Genomic DNA, 18,297 nt, shown 5'->3' on the forward strand with positions numbered 1-18,297 from the left:
TAAAATCCCCTAACAATGATCCCAGAAATTCTGTTGGTGCTGCTTCTTACCCCAAGATAAATAAATCTATAAAAGAAAGTCACTGTGTTAACCTAAGGGACAACCAGAGTGTGTGGTTCATTCCTTGGGAAGTGATACTGTTATGTGAAGGTAGTAATTGGACAGCAGGAGAAATCACACTCCTTAGAAATAAAAAATGTATATTTAGGTAGCATTTTTTCCTTAAAGCAACTGAACTTAAACCAAAAAAAAAATCTGTATCAGTCATTAAAAGTATTTAAAATAAATTTGTATATTCACCAAGTCTGGTTTGAAGTAGTCATAAGTGATTTGTAGTTTGTACACTGGACCCTTCCTAAAACACAGAACCCAGCTAGTCATCAATCCTTGCTGAATCCATATTGCCAGTCCTCTGGTTGTTGAAATTCTCAGGATCATCTCTCCCTGCTACAGGGAAAAGGGCCAATTGTCTGACAAATCAAACAGTTGTGGGCTAGTGCACCATGGCCTGTCCTGATTCTTCTCCCATGGTGTCAGGAGGCACAGGGCAGTATCCTTAGCCTTCTCCATACTCCAGGTCCTCCAAGGAGGAGTGCAGGGCTGTCTATCCTAGCTTCTCTCTCTTTGTTACAGCTGCTTTCTTCTAGTGCTCATCCAGGAGCACCACAGTCCGGGTGTCAGGGTCTGATTCAGACCCTCAAATATGAAAGAGTAAGGATTGCTTTACTTTTCATGAAATCCATGCCAATGTAATTCTCAGACATTGATTATCATTATTATATCAGGTACAGATGAAGTTCTTGGTGGAACAAATGAGACGGCCTGATTACATGGATGCTTTACAAGGCTTTATCTCTCCCCTTAACCCTGCTCATCAATTAGGAAATCTCAGGTATGGTGCTGTAGCAAACCTTCATGAAGAAATTTAAGGATCCATTCAGAGCTAATGTGGCACACCCCTATATTCCTAGCTACCAGAAAGGTTGAACACTCTAGAGAGTCCAGAGCTGCAGTGGGTGATGTCAATTGTACATCTGCTCTCAGTTTGGACATCAGCCTGATGAGATACAAGGGGGGAGCCAAGGTTGCTCAAGGAGTGCTGAATTGGCTGGCAGAAAAAAGAATCTGACTTTGGATAAATACAAGCCTAACATATGCTATATTTTCTTTGGTAACAATCTGTGGTGTATTATGTGATTGCTATATCACAATGCTCAGTTAAAATTTAAACTGCTGGTTGAAAATTGCAAACAGGCTAATATTTAGTTATTTTCATTTCCCTGGAGTACTTAGAAATGTTTCTTATCCACAAAACATAAAATAAATTTTTTTTAATTTAAAGGTATTGTTTCAAAAAGTCACACTTTGTAGATTAGTCTGACATGAAAGTACCACATCTTATTAAGTTTTTAATTATTTTAAAGGCTCGAGGAGTGTCGTATTATGTCCTCTGCAAAAAGACCATTGTGGTTGAATTGGGAGAACCCAGACATCATGTCAGAATTACTATTTCAGAACAATGAGATCATCTTTAAAAATGGGGATGGTAAGGAAAATATTAATGAACTTAAAGTTGATATATGCCACTGTCTTTATGTATAGGGATTTTAGGTACTACAAATAGACCTTTATTGCAAATTGTTTTTAAGATACACCCACACTTACTAGCTGTGTGACCCTGAGCAAGTCACTTTAACCCTCATTGCCCCGCAAAAAATAAATAAAATACACCCATGAAGAAGTACACCATGCTGGTCTAGTATCTTGCCCTTCTTGATAAAAGATGCAAAGAAAAGCATGATATTGGATTAACTTTATAGGAGCAACAACTGTTGATCACAGTTTTTTCCGATCATTAATGAAGTTCTGAGATGAGCACATATGCATGTAAACATGAAAATTCAACCAAACATTAACCTCAACTATTTGAGGTGATAAGTATATAAAGATAGATGTGATTCCTCACATGACTCTACTCTCAGTGAATATATAGTCTGATTCAGGGAAGAAAATACACACAAATAACTGGTACAAGAGAAAGTATAAGGATTATGAAAAATTTGAGCAAAGAAAAATTGTGTTCACTTGGAAGAGCCAGGGACAGAGCCATGGAGAAAGTGGTCCCTGAATCAGGGGAAGGGACAGCAACAGATAGAGACTGGAGGGATGGGGAGAATAGGAGATCCATTCCAGGTAGGAGAGGCCACCAGCTCAGGGGCACGGAAGCTAGAGAAGGCCCCACCTAAAATCTCCAAGGAGTCCTAGGAAATCTAAACCAGCAAGCACTGAGGTAAGAGCCTACCTATGATGTGCTCCTTTGGAGATTAAGGGATGTGCCCTCAAGAAGGGAACACTTGGCTGGGGACAAACAACCTGAATGTGAATAATTACACATAAAATGTATACCAAAAAAAATGTATACAAAGTAAATACAAATTAATTGGGGGGGGGGGAAGAGCACTAACATGTGGGGGAGTCCAGAAAAATACCTTGTAGGAAGCAACGCTTAAATTGAGACTTGGAAGGAAGCTGGGAATTCTGAAACACAGTGGGGGGATGGGAGAACATTCTAAGTGTGGAGAAAACTTGTGAAAACAGACAGAGATGGGAGACGGTTATGTTAAATGAGACTATCAACATCAAAAGGGTCAGTTTGGCCTGAATGTAGAGCAGAGGAAGGAGAGGTCGGATGAACTCAGTGTGGGAAGAGAGGCTCAAATCAGATTTCCAAGGATTTTCAATGCCAAATCCTAGAAGAAATGGGGAGTTCCTGAAGCTTCTTGTGCGAGGCCGGTGCTTTAATCAGTCAGTAAACATTTGTTAAGTACCTACTGTGTGCCGGGCACTGGCTAAGAACTGAGAATACAGAGAAAGAGCCTACTCTGAGGAAGTCATAGGCAGATAGGGGAGACAATGTGCAGATAACCACACACGAACAAGCTGTTTGCAGGATAAACTGGAAGTAATCAACAGGAAAGGGATCCAGAAAGGCTTCCTGTAGAAGGTGGGATTTAACTGGTACTTGAAGGAAATCAGAGAAGGCAGCAGATCGAGATATGGAGATATAGATATAGATATAGATATAGATATAGATATAGATATTCACACACACACACACACACACACATATATATATATATATATATATATATATATATATATATATATATATATATATATATATATATATATATATACAGAGAGAGAGCGCGTGAGTGAGCACATTCCAGGCCCTGGGAGATGGGGAGATGGCCAGAGACAGTGTCCAGAGTAAGAATATGGAGTTTCTTATTTTAGGAACCTCAGGGATCACAGAGTCAGGGGGCAGGGGCAGCAGATATAAGATATAAGACTGGGCAGGGGCTAATCTTAAACAGAAGATTTTATATTTGATCCTGCAGGTGATAGGAAGCTCCTGGAGTTTATTGACTAGGAGTCAGACTTGCAACCTAGGATGATCACTTTGACAGCCAAGTGAAAGATAGACTCAAGTGGCAAGAGATTTTTGTCAGGGAGACCAACCAGCAGGCTCTGGTAATAGTTAGGCGTGAGATGATGAGGGCTTGCACCAGAGTGGTGTCAGTGTTGCCCTTGACAGCAATAGGAAAGTTTGGATGGAGGAAGGGCTTAGAGGGAAAGTTAACATATTAAATTCAAGGTGTCTATTTTGTAGCCTGTTTGAGATGTCTGATAGGCAGTTGGTGATACAAGACTGCCTCTTGTATTTGTTGAACTTTAAAAATAACACCACAATTGCTTATTGTTATGAGAAATCTTTTTGAGCCAACGCAGTCATATGTATCTAGGATATTGCCTATTTTGAATTTGTTGAAATCACATAACACCCAGATTTCCACTGTGGTATTATGGAATAATATGTTGTATTTCACTATTTCAGACTTACGGCAGGATATGCTAACCCTTCAGATCATTCGAATTATGGAAAATATCTGGCAAAATCAGGGTCTTGATCTTCGGTGAGTAGTAGAGCTAATATAATGAATAATGGATTTATGTATAGAAAGTTGACTTAGCCTGAGAAAGCCACTTAGTCACGATTATATGAGTTGCTTTCCAATACTAAAGATTGCAGCATATGAATTTTTTAAGCAATATCTGAAATAATAGTTTATAAGAGTTGGTCAGTCCCTTCCTTCCTTCCTTCCATCCATCTGTCCATCCATCTATCCTTCCTTTGCATAGAACAAGGAGATGAAATGTGCCACAAGCTCTATTCCGGTAAGAAGAGCAGGCAGACTGTCAGAATTTTTTTAATTGCTTCTGGAGCTCCAGTATGGGTACAGGGTATGCAGAGGGAGACAAAAGACAACTGTTTTAATGCTAGCTTTCCTTCTTGAAAGAGTTGTCTTTCCATGTAGTAACTAGGAGTTTAAAGTTGGAGATCATAATTTTCTTCAGTGTACTTTTAAAACAACTGTAAAGTGGAACGATAGACTGTTCTTGCAGCAAAGTGTTGTTGTTAGATGCTGACCTCTGTTTCCCTGACCCCTTTAACCTTCTGACAGTGCTTTCCTTCTGAGTGTGCCCTCCAATCCGTGCAGCCATTTCCAGCATCTCTCTCTCCACTAGTCATTTGTAGCTGTCATATAAAAGAGCAAGCATTTATTAATCACCTACTGTACACCAAGCACTATTTGGGCTCTTAGGATACAAAGGCAAAAATGAAACAGTGCCTGCCCTTCAGGGGCTTACAGTCTGTGTAAGTACATACATACAAATAGAAGAACGCCCACACCTGAGAGGATCAGGAAAAGCTTCATGGAGAAGCAAAGTAGGGATTCTAAGAGCCAGTGCAGAGGCATGGAAAAAGGAGGTGGAGCATAGTGTGTGTGAGGAATAGCAAGAAAGGTTCTGGTTGGACTGCAGGAGGGGGGATGGGAAAAAGAAATGGTAGCTTAGATCTTTAAGAGCTAGTCAGGGGACCGTAGAGTTGATTCTAAAAGCAGTGGGAAGATTTCCCTCAGAAACAATGTTAAATTAAGCCTCTCAACAGATTCTGGGGCTGCAAAACCTGCAAAAAACAAAAAAAACAAAAACAAAAAAAAAGTAATGAAACAATTTTCCAACTTAAGATAACCTAGAAGATCTTCAGGAAAGGTCTGTTCCATCTGAGTAAAAGGGGAGCACAGCTCAGCACAGAAGGTGTCTGGGCAAGCCATCCAGAGGCTCAGATCAGCAGCTGAGGAGCTATGGTCCTAGCTTAGCAAACTAGTGGCACAGCAGGCCAGTTGTGAGGCCTCCAGCCCCAATGCAGAAGGCAGTCCTGCCAGCTGAGGCATCGGCTACCCAACACACCCAACTAAGTGGGACCATTCCAGTGCAGTGAGCAAGCTGCAAGCTGCTGGCACCTCAGAGCAGAAGGCTGGTGACCTGGCCCCGGCCCCCAGCAAAAGAAGCTTGGGACAGTGCACACTGTACCCCAGGAGAACTCAACCTTAAAAAGGCACAAAAGAGGCTAAAATATGAATAAGAAGCAAAAAAGAACCTTCAGCATTAGCACTTACCATGGTGACAGGGAGGATCAAAACAAACTCAGAGGAGGACAACAATGATAAAATGCCTAAATGTGAAGCCTTAAAGGGGAAGAAGAATTGGTCTTGAGACCAAAAAGCCCCCTTAGAAGAGCTCAAAAAGGATTGTATAAACTAAATAAGAGAGGTAGAAGAAAAATTGGGAAAAGAAATAAAAGCTATGCAAGAGAGAGTCAGTAGCTTGGAAAAAGGACAAAAATTGACTGAAGAAAAACAATTCGTTAAAAAATGCAGTTGGCCAAATGGAAAAGGAGGTACAAAAGTTGACTGGGGAAAATAATTCCTTAAGAATCAGAATTGGGCAGATGGAAACTAGTGACTCAATGAGACAAGAGGAAGAAGTAAAGCAGAATCAAAAGAATATAAAAGTAGAAGAAAACATTAAATACCTCCTCAGAAAAACAACAGACCTGAAAAATAGATCCAGGAGGGGCAACCTACATATAATTGGACTACCTGAGAACCATGATCAAAAAAAAAAGAGCCTAGACAGCATATTTCATGTCATTATCAAGGAGAACTGCCCCAATGTCTTACAACCAGAAGAAAAAGTATTCATTGAAAGAATTCACCAGTCACCTCCTGAAAGAGACCCCAAAAGGAAAACCCCAAGGAATATTGTAGCTAAATTCCAAAATTATCAAGTAAAGAAGAAAATACTGCAAGCAGCTGTAAAGAAACAATTTAAGTATCAAGGAACAACAATCAGAATTACACAGAACCTGGCAGCTTCAACATTAAAAGATCAGAGTATTTGGAATATGAAATTCCCATGGGCAAAGGATGTGGGATTACAACCAAGAATTTACTATCCAGCAAAATTAAGCATAATCTTTCAGGGAAAAGGATATGCATTCAATGAAATAAGGGACTTTAAAACTTTCCTAATGAAAAGGCCAGAACTGAACAGAAAATTCAGTTTACAAATACAAGACTCAAGAGATGCATGAAAAGGTAAAAGAGGGAGGAGGGGAAACCTGTTATTCAATAAGGTTAAAATGTTTACATCCCTACACAGGAAGAAGATACTTATAACTCTTGAGATCTATACCTTTATTAAGGCAGATAGGAGGAGTACACACAGACAGAAGGTGGGGGTATAAGTTGATTCTGATGTGATGATATTTTTTTTTTTTTGCGGGGCAATGAGGGTTAACTGACTTGCCCAGGGTCACACAGCTAGTAAGTGTCAAGTGTCTGAGGCCGGATTTGAACTCAGGTCCTCCTGAATCCAGGGCTGGTGTTCTATCCACTGCGTCACCTAGCCGCCCCGATGATATTTTTTTTAAAAATGGCATTGGAAGTTTAAAACAAAAATAGGCTAGGTATCCATACCATCCTTTGATCAACCAAGTTAACTATCGTGTTGTTGTATATTCCAAAATGAAGTAAAAATTATTTGGGGATGATTCCCAGAAGCTGATGTAGTTTATGTGAAAGCCCTTTTAAAAGGTTGAGTCATTAGGAATGCTGATATTTAAGAATTGTTCCTGACTCTGCTTCCGTGCCTTAGCTGAATAATGATGTCAAAAGTGAATCAGGATTTTTTTTTTTCTGGGGCGGAGCCAAGATGGCAGAGGAAAGGCAGTAAGCTCTTGGAATTCACAACACAATCACTCCAAAAAACCTCCCAAAAAGTGAATCAGGCTTCATTTCAACTTAGAATTTTACACATTTGAAGAACAAAACTGGAATTAGCTTGCATTTGTATAAGAAGGTGGGTCTAATGATATCATTCCTCTCATACTCCTATAGTGCCTTCCTCTTGCTTACAGATACTTATTAGCTGTGTGATCCCAGCAACTCATTTGACCTTCTGGCTTGAGTTTCCAGATCTATAAAATGGGGATAACACTTAACCTTGCAGGAATGTTGTGAGGAATACCTGCAATGTCTGTAAAATACTTTGCAAATCTTCAGGCAACAAAGGAAGGTCATTATTAACAAAAAGACTTTGCTTAGGGGCAGCTAAGTGGCACAGTGGATAAAGCCCTGGCCCTGGATTCAGGAGGACCTGGCTTCAAATCTGGCCTCAGACACTTGACACTTAGTAGCTGTGTGACCCTGGGCAAGTCACTTAACCCTCATTGCCCCACAAAAATAAATAATAATAATAAACTTTACTGAACATTAGGATCTAGCTTTACCCTACTTTAAGATACTTGAAGGGCTCTCCTGTGGAGAAGGGATCTGATTTGTTCTGTTTGGCACGTGAGGGCAGGATGAGGAGAAGGGGGGGGGAAGTGGCAAAGAGGCCTGTTGTGGTTTCAAGTCAGGAGAAAATGCATTACCACCAGAGCTGTCCCAGTGCACAGCAGATCCTCCCTCAGTGTGAAACTTCAAGCAAAAGGGGCAGGGGGCACAACTGGTGGGTGGGTCCTGGGGGTGGGGGGACACTTTTCTAAATGAACACTGAGCTCCCCCTGTTCTAAAATTCTGATTTGTTAATACCTTTTCAGATGTACTGCACACTACTACATTTGATGCAGTGTGCTGTGCACACAGTCCTACAATCATTCTCAGACTTCAGCTTGCACTACCCCCCTTCATTTGTTCAGGCTCTTTCCTACCCCCAGACTGCCTCCCTTCTCTTTTCCACCTGCCTAAAACATCTTTCTTTGGGGTCCAGGGCCAGAGCAATCTCTCCCTCCAGTTTTCCTGGCACGTCCTGTGTTGATCTCTTCTCTTCTGCTCCTTTTATCGTGCTCATTCGTACATGTTTCCTGTCTCCTCCTACTCTATTACACTGTGAACTCCTTAGAGATTAGGATGTTCATCTTTCATCTTGGTGTCCCCAACATAGAATAGTGCCTAATCAACACTGAATGGGACTCACCACAGACACCTGAAGAATCTTACAACTTCCTGGGAGGCTTGATTTCATTGGTGAAGTTTATATTTACATTGCCAAGCGATCTCTTTAAACACCTCACAGTTTCATGGTTTTACATTTTTTATTGAAAGTGTTCAAAAGTGCCTCTGGCTACAATCGTTTTCTTCATCTTTGTTCTCTTATGGCACAAGATCCATAAGTTTCCTGCTGGTGGTGGGTGCAGCCCTTCCATACCTTATACTTGGGAACCAGCCTTGTGCTGAGGAGCCCCTCTGAGCTTCCCCAGGCTGCTCGTGATAGCCGTCTGGGTGATCTGGGCCCAGTGTGGCGAGAGCTCCCGGGCATGCCCTCCGCCAGCCTAGCATCCTACATGTAGGGCTGCTTCCTCACTGCTGTGGTGAGTCAGTCAGATGAGGAATGAGCTGTTCCAGAAGTCCATGCATGGCACGGACCTAAAATGACTGCTCCCATGTCCATAACACGTTGTGGCTCCTAATGGCTTTTCTTCTGATGAGGGAGTGAAGAGGTGTCTTGTGAACTGTGAGAGGTATGTTCTTGGGGACATTGCTAATTTTGCTATCTTCAAAGGACAATTAAGACAGTTTTTAGCAGTGCCTGGAGAATTCAGGCGGGAGTGAGTGATAAAGGCCTGGAGCTGGAGCCTGGCTTACCTGCCTTGTGGCCCTGGTCCAGACACCACACACCAGAGCTTCACCTTCATTAACTGGAAAGCCCTTGCCTGACCTTGGAGGCTGGGAGAGAGAAATGTATTTTTAAAAGCCTTCAAATGCTATAGAAGTACACTGCTTATGTATTGTATTGCTAAGTGGTTTGGATGTTCTCGTTCCTTCAAATGGCTATAAATTAGGTAATGCTTTTTTACAGGATGCTCCCTTATGGTTGTCTATCAATTGGGGACTGTGTTGGCCTCATTGAAGTGGTCCGGAATTCTCATACCATCATGCAGATTCAGTGTAAAGGTGGTCTGAAAGGGGCCTTGCAGTTCAACAGCCATACATTACACCAGTGGCTCAAAGACAAGAATAAAGGGGAAATGTGAGTTGATTCATCTCATCCTGTCTGGGGTTCTCTAGTTCCTCGATATTTGACTTTTGACAGGTCTTCATGTTGTTTCCTTGGGGGGTTAGGCAAAGGTCATTTGATACCTTGGTTGTAAAAGAAAATATGAAGTGACTCTTGAATGTGTGTTCGGTTAAGTCCTTGCGTTCTATAAAGGTTAAAAGAATCAAAGTTTTTGTGTAAGTTTGAAAAATTGTTGTGGAGATATGATGAACATATTTCTTATGTTTGGTCTAAATTTGTTTGCTAATAGATTGACTTTTTAAAAAACAATGTATCAACAACTTTATCATAAGCTTTCTCTATATAGGCTTACTACATGACTTCTAGAAACTTCCTAGAACCTTACTTGAAAAAGTAAGCCAAAGAGGAGTTGACTTAAAGAGGTCATATGTTTTCCACATCTAGTATCAGTAGCTCTGTACCTGCTTAAAATAGAACATGCTGTTGTGTCTTAATTGAACATCAAAGTGAGCCCCATTGTATTGGCTACTAAAGAACCATGTGATCTGTTCTTGCAGATATGACGCAGCCATTGATTTGTTTACACGTTCATGTGCTGGATACTGTGTGGCTACCTTCATTTTGGGAATTGGTGATCGTCACAATAGCAATATCATGGTGAAAGATGATGGACAAGTAATGAACTTCCTTTTTTAAAAAACCTTTTGACCTTTGAACCTTTCACAAATTTGATGTATTATATGCTTGCATGGGCCAAAAACATAACATAACATAATTTCTCCCTTTTTTTTAAAAGCTATTTCATATAGACTTTGGACACTTTTTGGATCATAAGAAAAAGAAATTTGGCTATAAGCGAGAGCGCGTGCCCTTCGTCTTGACTCAAGACTTCTTGATTGTGATTAGTAAAGGAGCCCAGGAATGCACCAAGACAAGAGAATTTGAAAGGTGAGATTCAGATATAGACAGCTGTATGTAGGTCACAGTTTGTTCTGGAGGCCGATGCGGAAAGTGCTCAGCCGGCCTGGTCCTGGTAGACACTGACTCAGACTCCTTGGAGGCACCACTTGTTTTGGCCCCAGCTCATCAGCTTCCCCGGGAGCAATCTTAGGTGCCTTCCAACTAGCTCGGCCTCCTCATTTTGCAGAAGAGGGAACAGAGGCATCCCCTCGATAGGGAAGAACTGAAAAGAGAAGGAAGGGAAATGAGCATTTATGAAGCTCCAACAGTATGCCAGGCACTGTGCTCGTTGCCTTACAAATAGAATCCGTTTTCGTCCTCACAACAACACTAGGAGGTCTGTGCATTTATTATCCTCATTTTACAGTTGAGGAAACTGAGGCAGGCAGCGGTTAAGTAACTTGCACAGGGCCACATGGCTAGTAAGCATCAGAGGTTGAGTTTGAACTCAGGTCTTCCTGACTCCAGGCCTGGCACTGTATCAACTCTGGTGCCAACCTGCTGACAGTTGAAACAAGGTCCTCTGACTGCAGATTCACTTTTCCCTGCTCTCCATGGGGTAGACTAATTCTGGTTTATTAAAAGGAAACTAGGGGGGCGTCCAGGTGGCGCAGTGGATAAAGCACTGGCCCTGGATTCAGGAGTACCTGAGTTCAAATCTGGCCTCAGACACTTGACACTTACTAGCTGTGTGACCCTGGGCAAGTCACTTAACCCCCATTGCCCCACAAAAAAAAAACAAAAAAAACAGGAAACTAGAAATACAGCTAAAATGAGACGTTAATACCACGGCGATCTAACTCCAATTTTCTACTTACAGATTTCAGGAAATGTGCTATAAGGCTTACTTAGCTATTCGGCAACACGCCAATCTCTTCATCAATCTTTTCTCTATGATGCTTGGCTCTGGGATGCCTGAGCTACAGTCCTTTGATGATATCGCATACATTCGAAAGACCCTGGCCTTGGATAAGACTGAGCAAGAGGCGTTGGAGTATTTCATGAAGCAGATGAATGATGCTCATCATGGGGGCTGGACAACCAAAATGGATTGGATTTTCCATACAATAAAGCAGCACGCTTTGAACTGAAGCAGTAGCCTCGGGGCCACTCCGCACTGCTCTCACTGTCAGCAGGCCAAGGCTGCTTGCCCAGGAATCGCACAAACCATGAACAGCATTAGAATCGACAGCAGGAACCTTGATCCACTCTTTCTTCTACCATTGAAACAACATAAACGCAAACAGGGTTTGATAGCACTAAACTAGTACATTTCAGAATTAAGCTTTAGTCTAATGCGCAATTTCATGTTATGCCTTAAGTCCAAAAAGGTAAACTTTGAAGATTGTTTGTATCATTTTTTAAAAAACAAAACAAAATATATAGAAACTGATGGTTAAGGAGAGAGAATAATGTTCTTTTTGTGTTGCAAATGTTGTATGTTTTGAAACGTGAAAGCGACAAAGTTTGTCATTACTTCAAGTCCAAGGAAACCAGAGTGGTGTTGAGCTGCATGAGAATTGCTAAGAATGAAAATCCATCACTTTTCCATTGTATTGAATTTAGAGTTTGAAGTGAGTTTTTTGACTCCCAGTTCTCATGAAGAAAAACACTTGGGGTGGAACAGAATCTTTAAATTTCACTAGGGACTTTTTCCTTTTTAAAAAATCAAACCTTTTGATGACTTTGGGCCTTATCTGCATAGTTTGGGGAGAAAGTAGAAATGAGACCTTTTAGAAGGTGCTTTTCCCGGACAAACATTTACAAGGATCCGATTGTTCATTTCCCAGGGAAATTCTGAGCTCCTATGGAAAATAAACTGCCATAGAAAAGGAATGAGAAGGACTAGCTGTCATGTACCAGAATCGTGCAGTGTTCATCTTAGCTTTGACATTTTTCCCTCTTTTTGCGATTGAACTGAATACATTTTTCATGCATGTTTTCCAGAACCTAGAAGAAAGTATTAATGTTATTAAAAGATTATTTTTTATAAAAGGCTATTTATATTATAAAAACTATCATTAATATATACTCTTTATTTAGATTATCTGTCCCATAGTCATGCATTTATTTTACAGCCTCAGATATTTTGGTATAAGACTCTGCCATCCATAGTGACATAATTAGTCATTCTCTTGGTCTTTGAGAGAAGCCCAGGCACTCTTCCATAATGTACACCATTGCCCAGGGATACACTGTTAAAGTTGGCTAAATATCCTGCTTAGGACCACCTCTTTCCTCCTTTTCACTTTTATCTCCTCTCTCTCTCTTTCTCTCTCTCTCTCTCTCTCCTATCAAAAAAAATTTAATCAGTTTACATCAGCTCAGTAACATACAGATTCTTGTCCTGTTTGCATTAACCTTCTCCTAAAGTGGAAGCACTTATAAAGAAAGGATCCTTCAAAGCAGCAGGGAAAAAGAAACCAGGAACGGTATCTGTTTGCGGGCTCTTTGCTGATATCTGTAATAAAAATGGAACCCAAAGTGATTAAGATTGGTTCCCACTTTAAAGTGGCCAGGGTCCATTTTTCAAGTTTCTTAAGTTGAACTTAAGCCCAGGATAAATTCATAAACATTTGGAAGAAGTGATTCACCCTCTTTTTTTTTTTTTAATTGGGAGTTGCAAGGGAAGGGGTTAGGTTGTGAGGACACTTTTCTTTGCTATAGACCAGAATTCTACATGATATTTGGAATAAATGCCTGCGGGCCTAGGAAACAGCGTCTGCAGATGTCTTTGTGCCACCAGAAAAAAAAAAGTGCAATAATGGAGAGGGGCTGGCAAGTGTCTAGGTTAGGCGTGATATTGGAATATTAACTTTATAAAAACTGTACATTGTGTTCTCTGTATTGGTAATAAGCTATCGAATGGTTTACTTCATTTAGAAAAAGTTCTTAAATTAAATTAGTTACTTATCCTAGAGCCTTGGATCAAGTAAGCCAGGGACTGTAATGCCAAGATTCATAAAACATATTTGGCTATTTTAGGACGCATATGGATATAGGCTCCCTAGAGTTAGTTGTTGAAGATTTAGGTACTTTATTAAAGCATGTAAATAATACTGTCTTAGTGAAAGCCACTGAGAAAAATAAATTTGGAGTATTGGAATATTCATTTTTCTTATTTATAATTTACTGTCTCAGAACAGTTGAGCAGATTTTCAACCCTTTGCTGTTAAGTATTTGATAGTTGTTCTCCTTTGCAGTTACAAAAGCTTTCATAGCTTATAGATTCTTTCTTCTTATTTGACGCATAACCATGATGTGTCATTCATTTTTAATTGGCCCATGACACATACTGGCATTTTACCTTTTTCAATATCAGGGATTGATTATGGGAAAACTCAGTGAAGTACACCTCTGAAACCCTGATCAGGTTTCTTAAAGTCATAACAGATAATTTTGTTTTTATCCAGATGTCCCTAAAGCAATAATATTATGAGTCTCCTTGCACAGAAATAACAAGATATTTGCATTGCTCACATTGATAGAGATCACTTTCTAGAGCCCTGGTGAAAATTTGTGCATAAATTACTGAAGCCAAATTCATTTAGTTTCAGTTTATCTGAGCTGTGTAGAAAAATTCAGGAAAAAAAAGTTTTAAAATAGGAGCCAAACTAAAGTGACCTGAAAACAAGCTGAATCGTAAACAGATCTAAGCAGAACCGGGCTTAGGAAAAGAAAAGCTGAAAAAGAGAAAGGAGAAAAGAAAGGTTCCAGAAGGCCAAACCATTGCAGCTTGAATTAAGGAGACTGTGGATGATTCAAATTGATTTCAGGTCAGAGGACATGTAACAGGCTCTAAAATTACTTAACTATAGGGATTACTTCAATTCCCAAAACCACCTCTCAGAACTTCAACTGTAACCATCAACTTTCGGTATCATTGGCTCTCCCAAGAAATATTTTCTTGCCTAAATCATTTGGAGAAGGAGAAATGGAGCACATTTTTGAAGAGCAGAAGCCCTAATGTTTAATACAACCTAGAAAGAAATTTTTAAAAGCTTTTTTGACCTTTCAGCATAGTCTCTCCTTAAAGGGACACGCCCATTTTGAAGACTGAAAATGCGTCTCTAAATCAGAGAGTAGATTTTATTTGACGTTTTACCGTAGAGCTTGTTTCTCTTGGTTCTTAAGTGTCACCTGTAAAATTGTGTCAAAAATAATCAATTCCGAGATTTGTCCCATAATCGATTTGTGTTTATAAGCCCATTAAGAAAATGGGGAACTGGTGAATATGTAATGATTTGTAAAATATTTTAATGTAATTTTTTCAACTGTGAAACTGACTATTGGTTTTTTGATGAAAACAGGCTGCTGATAAAGTATTTTTCTGTAAAGTGTAGTCTTTCCTAAATGAGAATACGCTGTATTGATTAGAGTGTGTGGACACTTGGGTTTTTTTCCCCTTTTCCTTTTTTAAAGTGTCTTGCTAGGTTTTCTTAAAGGTAAACCAGACTGACTGTATAATGTGGTGGTTTTTAACTGAAAATTGAATGGTTTGGGATCTTGTAGGAAAGATTTAAGGAGCCTGCATATTTCAAAGGCATCCCAGCAATTTCACAGCCCATAGATAAGTTGGTACTTGATTACTCCCGACTGTTTTGGTTAGTTTTCATCTCAGTAATTTTGTAAATCCATTTCAGTCCTGTTGTGATCAGTAACTCATGCTTGCTAACTCTTTAAAGACATTTCCTTTGCTTCATTCTGTAACCAGCATGTTAACCTCAGCTCTGAACAACTGGAATGTTCCTTCTCCTTTCCTGTCCTGCAGACCTGGGTTGGACCCATGAAGCATCTGAAAAGTCCCCCTTAAGAAGTCATAATTTGGATGCCTCAGACATCCCCAAAGTACTTCCATGGGGTTAGTGAAGTGTTATCTGCTCCTTCCACTCTCTAAACACAACTTTCTTGTTTCTGGTTTTGTTTTGTTTTGTTTTTTACTTGGATAAGCCATCACTTTTCTTACCACTCCTGTCAGATGTGGCACACCCTGTGCTACACAGAGGGCCAAAAGCTATTAGAATACATTGTTCCTAGAGTGAATGTCAGCCCCTTCAGTTGAGTCTGGTTTCATATGATTCCATTTACCCAAGTAGCCTGCCAATCCGTCCTGAATTAGATGATTACAGCAGTAGTTTCCATTCAGATTTATAACTTTCTGATACTCAATCCTGGGTTCTGGCCTTTGTCCCAGAACCCTGAGCGGTGCTTGAGATAACCATCTGGTAGGAAGCCTGAACTGGGAAAAGACTAATACCACCAGGTTGTTTTTTTGTTTTTAAAGGGCATCCACAAATACTGTTTACTTTTCCACAACCTTTTTAAAACAGACTGCTTCACGTCTGGGACTGACTGGAGGTGCTGTGGCCTTGAGAAACTCTTCAAAACAGCTCAGTCTCTGGTTCCTGAGCATATCGATTTGGGAAACTATACAAGAGATGACATAGATCTAACTCAATTTGATTAAAGGCTCTCCTTCTTAAGGCCCATGCTATTGGGAGTCAACCCACAGAAGTAAATACACTTGGCTTTCAAGTCAGCAAAGCACTGTGGATTTTTAACTCAGACTATTTTCGTGACACTTACAGCAGATCTTCTCTGAAAGCCACTGGAAAACTTCTGTTTTTCTCATCAGTGGGCCAGCTCCATTTGGGGGGGGTTAAAAAATAGCCAACAGATTTGATAGTACTGTGAATGGGGGGTTAAATTCTTAGTTTTCTGTTCTTCATTAATAGCAGCCTTTTGGTATCTGTAGATACACACACATATGTATGCATGTACATAGATACATGTACATATGTGTGTTGTTTGTATGCATGTATACTTAAGTGTACACTGCTAGGCCTTTATTTTATTTTTTTAGGCCTTAATTTTATTGCTTTCAGAGTACTTAAGATTAGCAAAGGTACTTTCGGGAGCATTTGGAATACAGTGAAGTTTCCAAGTCAAGGAGTCAACTTTTAAATAGGTTTGTATTTCATTTCACATATGCCACTCCTTTAAGGACCCTCATTTTTTACTCTTAATAGCCACCATGCTGTACCTCCAACTTGATCTTAGGAATAGTACTATATTCCAGCTAGCCAAGAAACTGTTAACTAGGCCACTAGTTTAGAGCTTAAAACAAAAATTTCACCTTTAAAGCCCAGCTGTGGGCAAAAGTTTTAATTTTTTATGTTTAGTCAAAAATAACAAATCTGGCCCATTATACTGATGCTACACTGCCTTGGGCTGCTAATGCTCACAACTTACCATCACTGGAATCATACATTTACACCTAGTAAATGTGTGAGGACCTAGTAAAGCCTGAGAACTGTTGTTGGGTTTGTTTGTTTTTTAACCTGTGTGCAATCTTGATTTAAACTGTTACGAAGATAAAACTATCCTGTGTGGTGTTAGCTTGTCCAGACCCTTTTGTATCTGTCTTGGGTTAGCAAGGAAACTAGAAGGGATTCCTTTTTAATAATTTCTCAAAGTAATTTAGTCACTTAAAGCCAGCTTCCCAATTCCATTTTGATTTTTTTATACAATAAGATCTATATCTGCTGATTAAAAAAAAATTACTAAATTTTTAGGAATTGAGGATGGTGGAACCCACCTGGAAGCCCTGCTTCTGGGGAGTTTTGAATGGCAGTAGGGCTGCCTATATGATGTCAGCACTAAGTCCGGCCCCACAATTAGCCATGGGGTTTCCTGAGGAGGGGTACACCAGCAGGGACCAAGACTAGGACCAAGGCTTTGCAGCTCCCATTTCAATGTTCTTCCTAATGCACCAAAGGACCCAAAAGCATGTTTTCTCATTTCAAAACGTCCACAAATCTCATTAATAGCCAGGAAAGTCATACCAGAAACAGAATAGTTATGACCTGACATACTTTGGAACCTTTGGAAAGAAGGAAATCTTGTGGCATAATGCATTATACTGATTTTTTTTAAGGTTTTTAAATCTTTTTTTTATTATAGGCTAAGAAGTATTTAAGACACAGCAAGCTGCATGTGTTTGTTGTATTGAAAATGTAGAGTATTGCAGCATTAATTCAATTTAAGGTGTCATCTTTCATAGTCTTGTTAGTCCTGGCAAGAAGACTTTGGCCTATGACTGCACTCAGTGTAGTTGTGATCAGCAGAAACTGTTCTGCCTTTTCTTTTCACTTTGCAGTCTGTAACATCATGCTATTTATTAAAAAAAAAAAAGACAAAACAAAAAATAATAATTTGTACTTATGTGTCCGAACATTGCTTAGTGTTCTTTGTGCTTAAAGACACAGTAAAGTATGGATGTCTCATGTTCTCCTGTGTACTTATAAGCGAAATTGTGGTAGTCTAAAGAATTAATTGTTTCTGAACAGTTCTTTGGTTGACAACTTAATCCTTCTAAGCAGGAAAATTGAATTTGGGCCCATCACTCAATGTTTAGTTACAGAATTTGGATATCAGCCGTGTGTAGTGACAGGCTGAGCTTTATTCAGTAAGGTCTAGGGAAGGAAGTGAAGTGGTAGGACACTGGTAAGTTCAGTGTTTAGTAGAGGTCAGAAAACAGATTGTATTGCAGACTCTTGTCACTAAGTTCCATGCTTAGGACTGGAAAATACCATGTTTTCTTACTTCTTCTTTAGCAGAGAGTCATTGAAATCTCATTTACTTATTATACAATTTTCCCATATGATCAAATTCTCCTGAATTAACTTTGTTCTTCTTGTCTAGTTTCACTTCCTTGAAATAGCCCAGTTGGTACTGTAGATCATTTTGAATACTCTCCATAATCAACCCAGTATAAAATACTAGTATTGCCACACACATACACACACACACACACACACACACACACAAATACTAGTATTGCCTACAGTGTAGATTGGAATAATTTTCCTAGAAAAATAAGTCTCATGGTAGGTGCTCTCCAAACTA

At 39.8% G+C, this 18,297-nt stretch overlaps 1 protein-coding gene across 2 annotated transcripts in view; it reads left to right on the forward strand.

Moving 5' to 3' along the window:
* Positions 1 to 17,626, forward strand: part of PIK3CA (phosphatidylinositol-4,5-bisphosphate 3-kinase catalytic subunit alpha) — a 101,276-nt gene extending 83,650 nt beyond the window's left edge. For both annotated transcript variants that reach the window (XM_043994118.1, XM_043994117.1), the window contains 7 exons: positions 786 to 892; positions 1,425 to 1,546; positions 3,899 to 3,977; positions 9,271 to 9,441; positions 9,987 to 10,104; positions 10,226 to 10,377; positions 11,210 to 17,626. In XM_043994118.1, the coding sequence (XP_043850053.1) occupies positions 786 to 892; positions 1,425 to 1,546; positions 3,899 to 3,977; positions 9,271 to 9,441; positions 9,987 to 10,104; positions 10,226 to 10,377; positions 11,210 to 11,480 (1,020 nt within the window). In that variant the 3' untranslated portion in view covers positions 11,481 to 17,626. The remainder of the gene's footprint in view (positions 1 to 785; positions 893 to 1,424; positions 1,547 to 3,898; positions 3,978 to 9,270; positions 9,442 to 9,986; positions 10,105 to 10,225; positions 10,378 to 11,209) is intronic.
* Positions 17,627 to 18,297: the final 671 nt, after the last annotated feature.

The sequence above is a fragment of the Dromiciops gliroides genome, chromosome 3 (assembly GCF_019393635.1).
Source record: "Dromiciops gliroides isolate mDroGli1 chromosome 3, mDroGli1.pri, whole genome shotgun sequence".
Taxonomy (NCBI): Eukaryota; Metazoa; Chordata; class Mammalia; order Microbiotheria; family Microbiotheriidae; genus Dromiciops; species Dromiciops gliroides.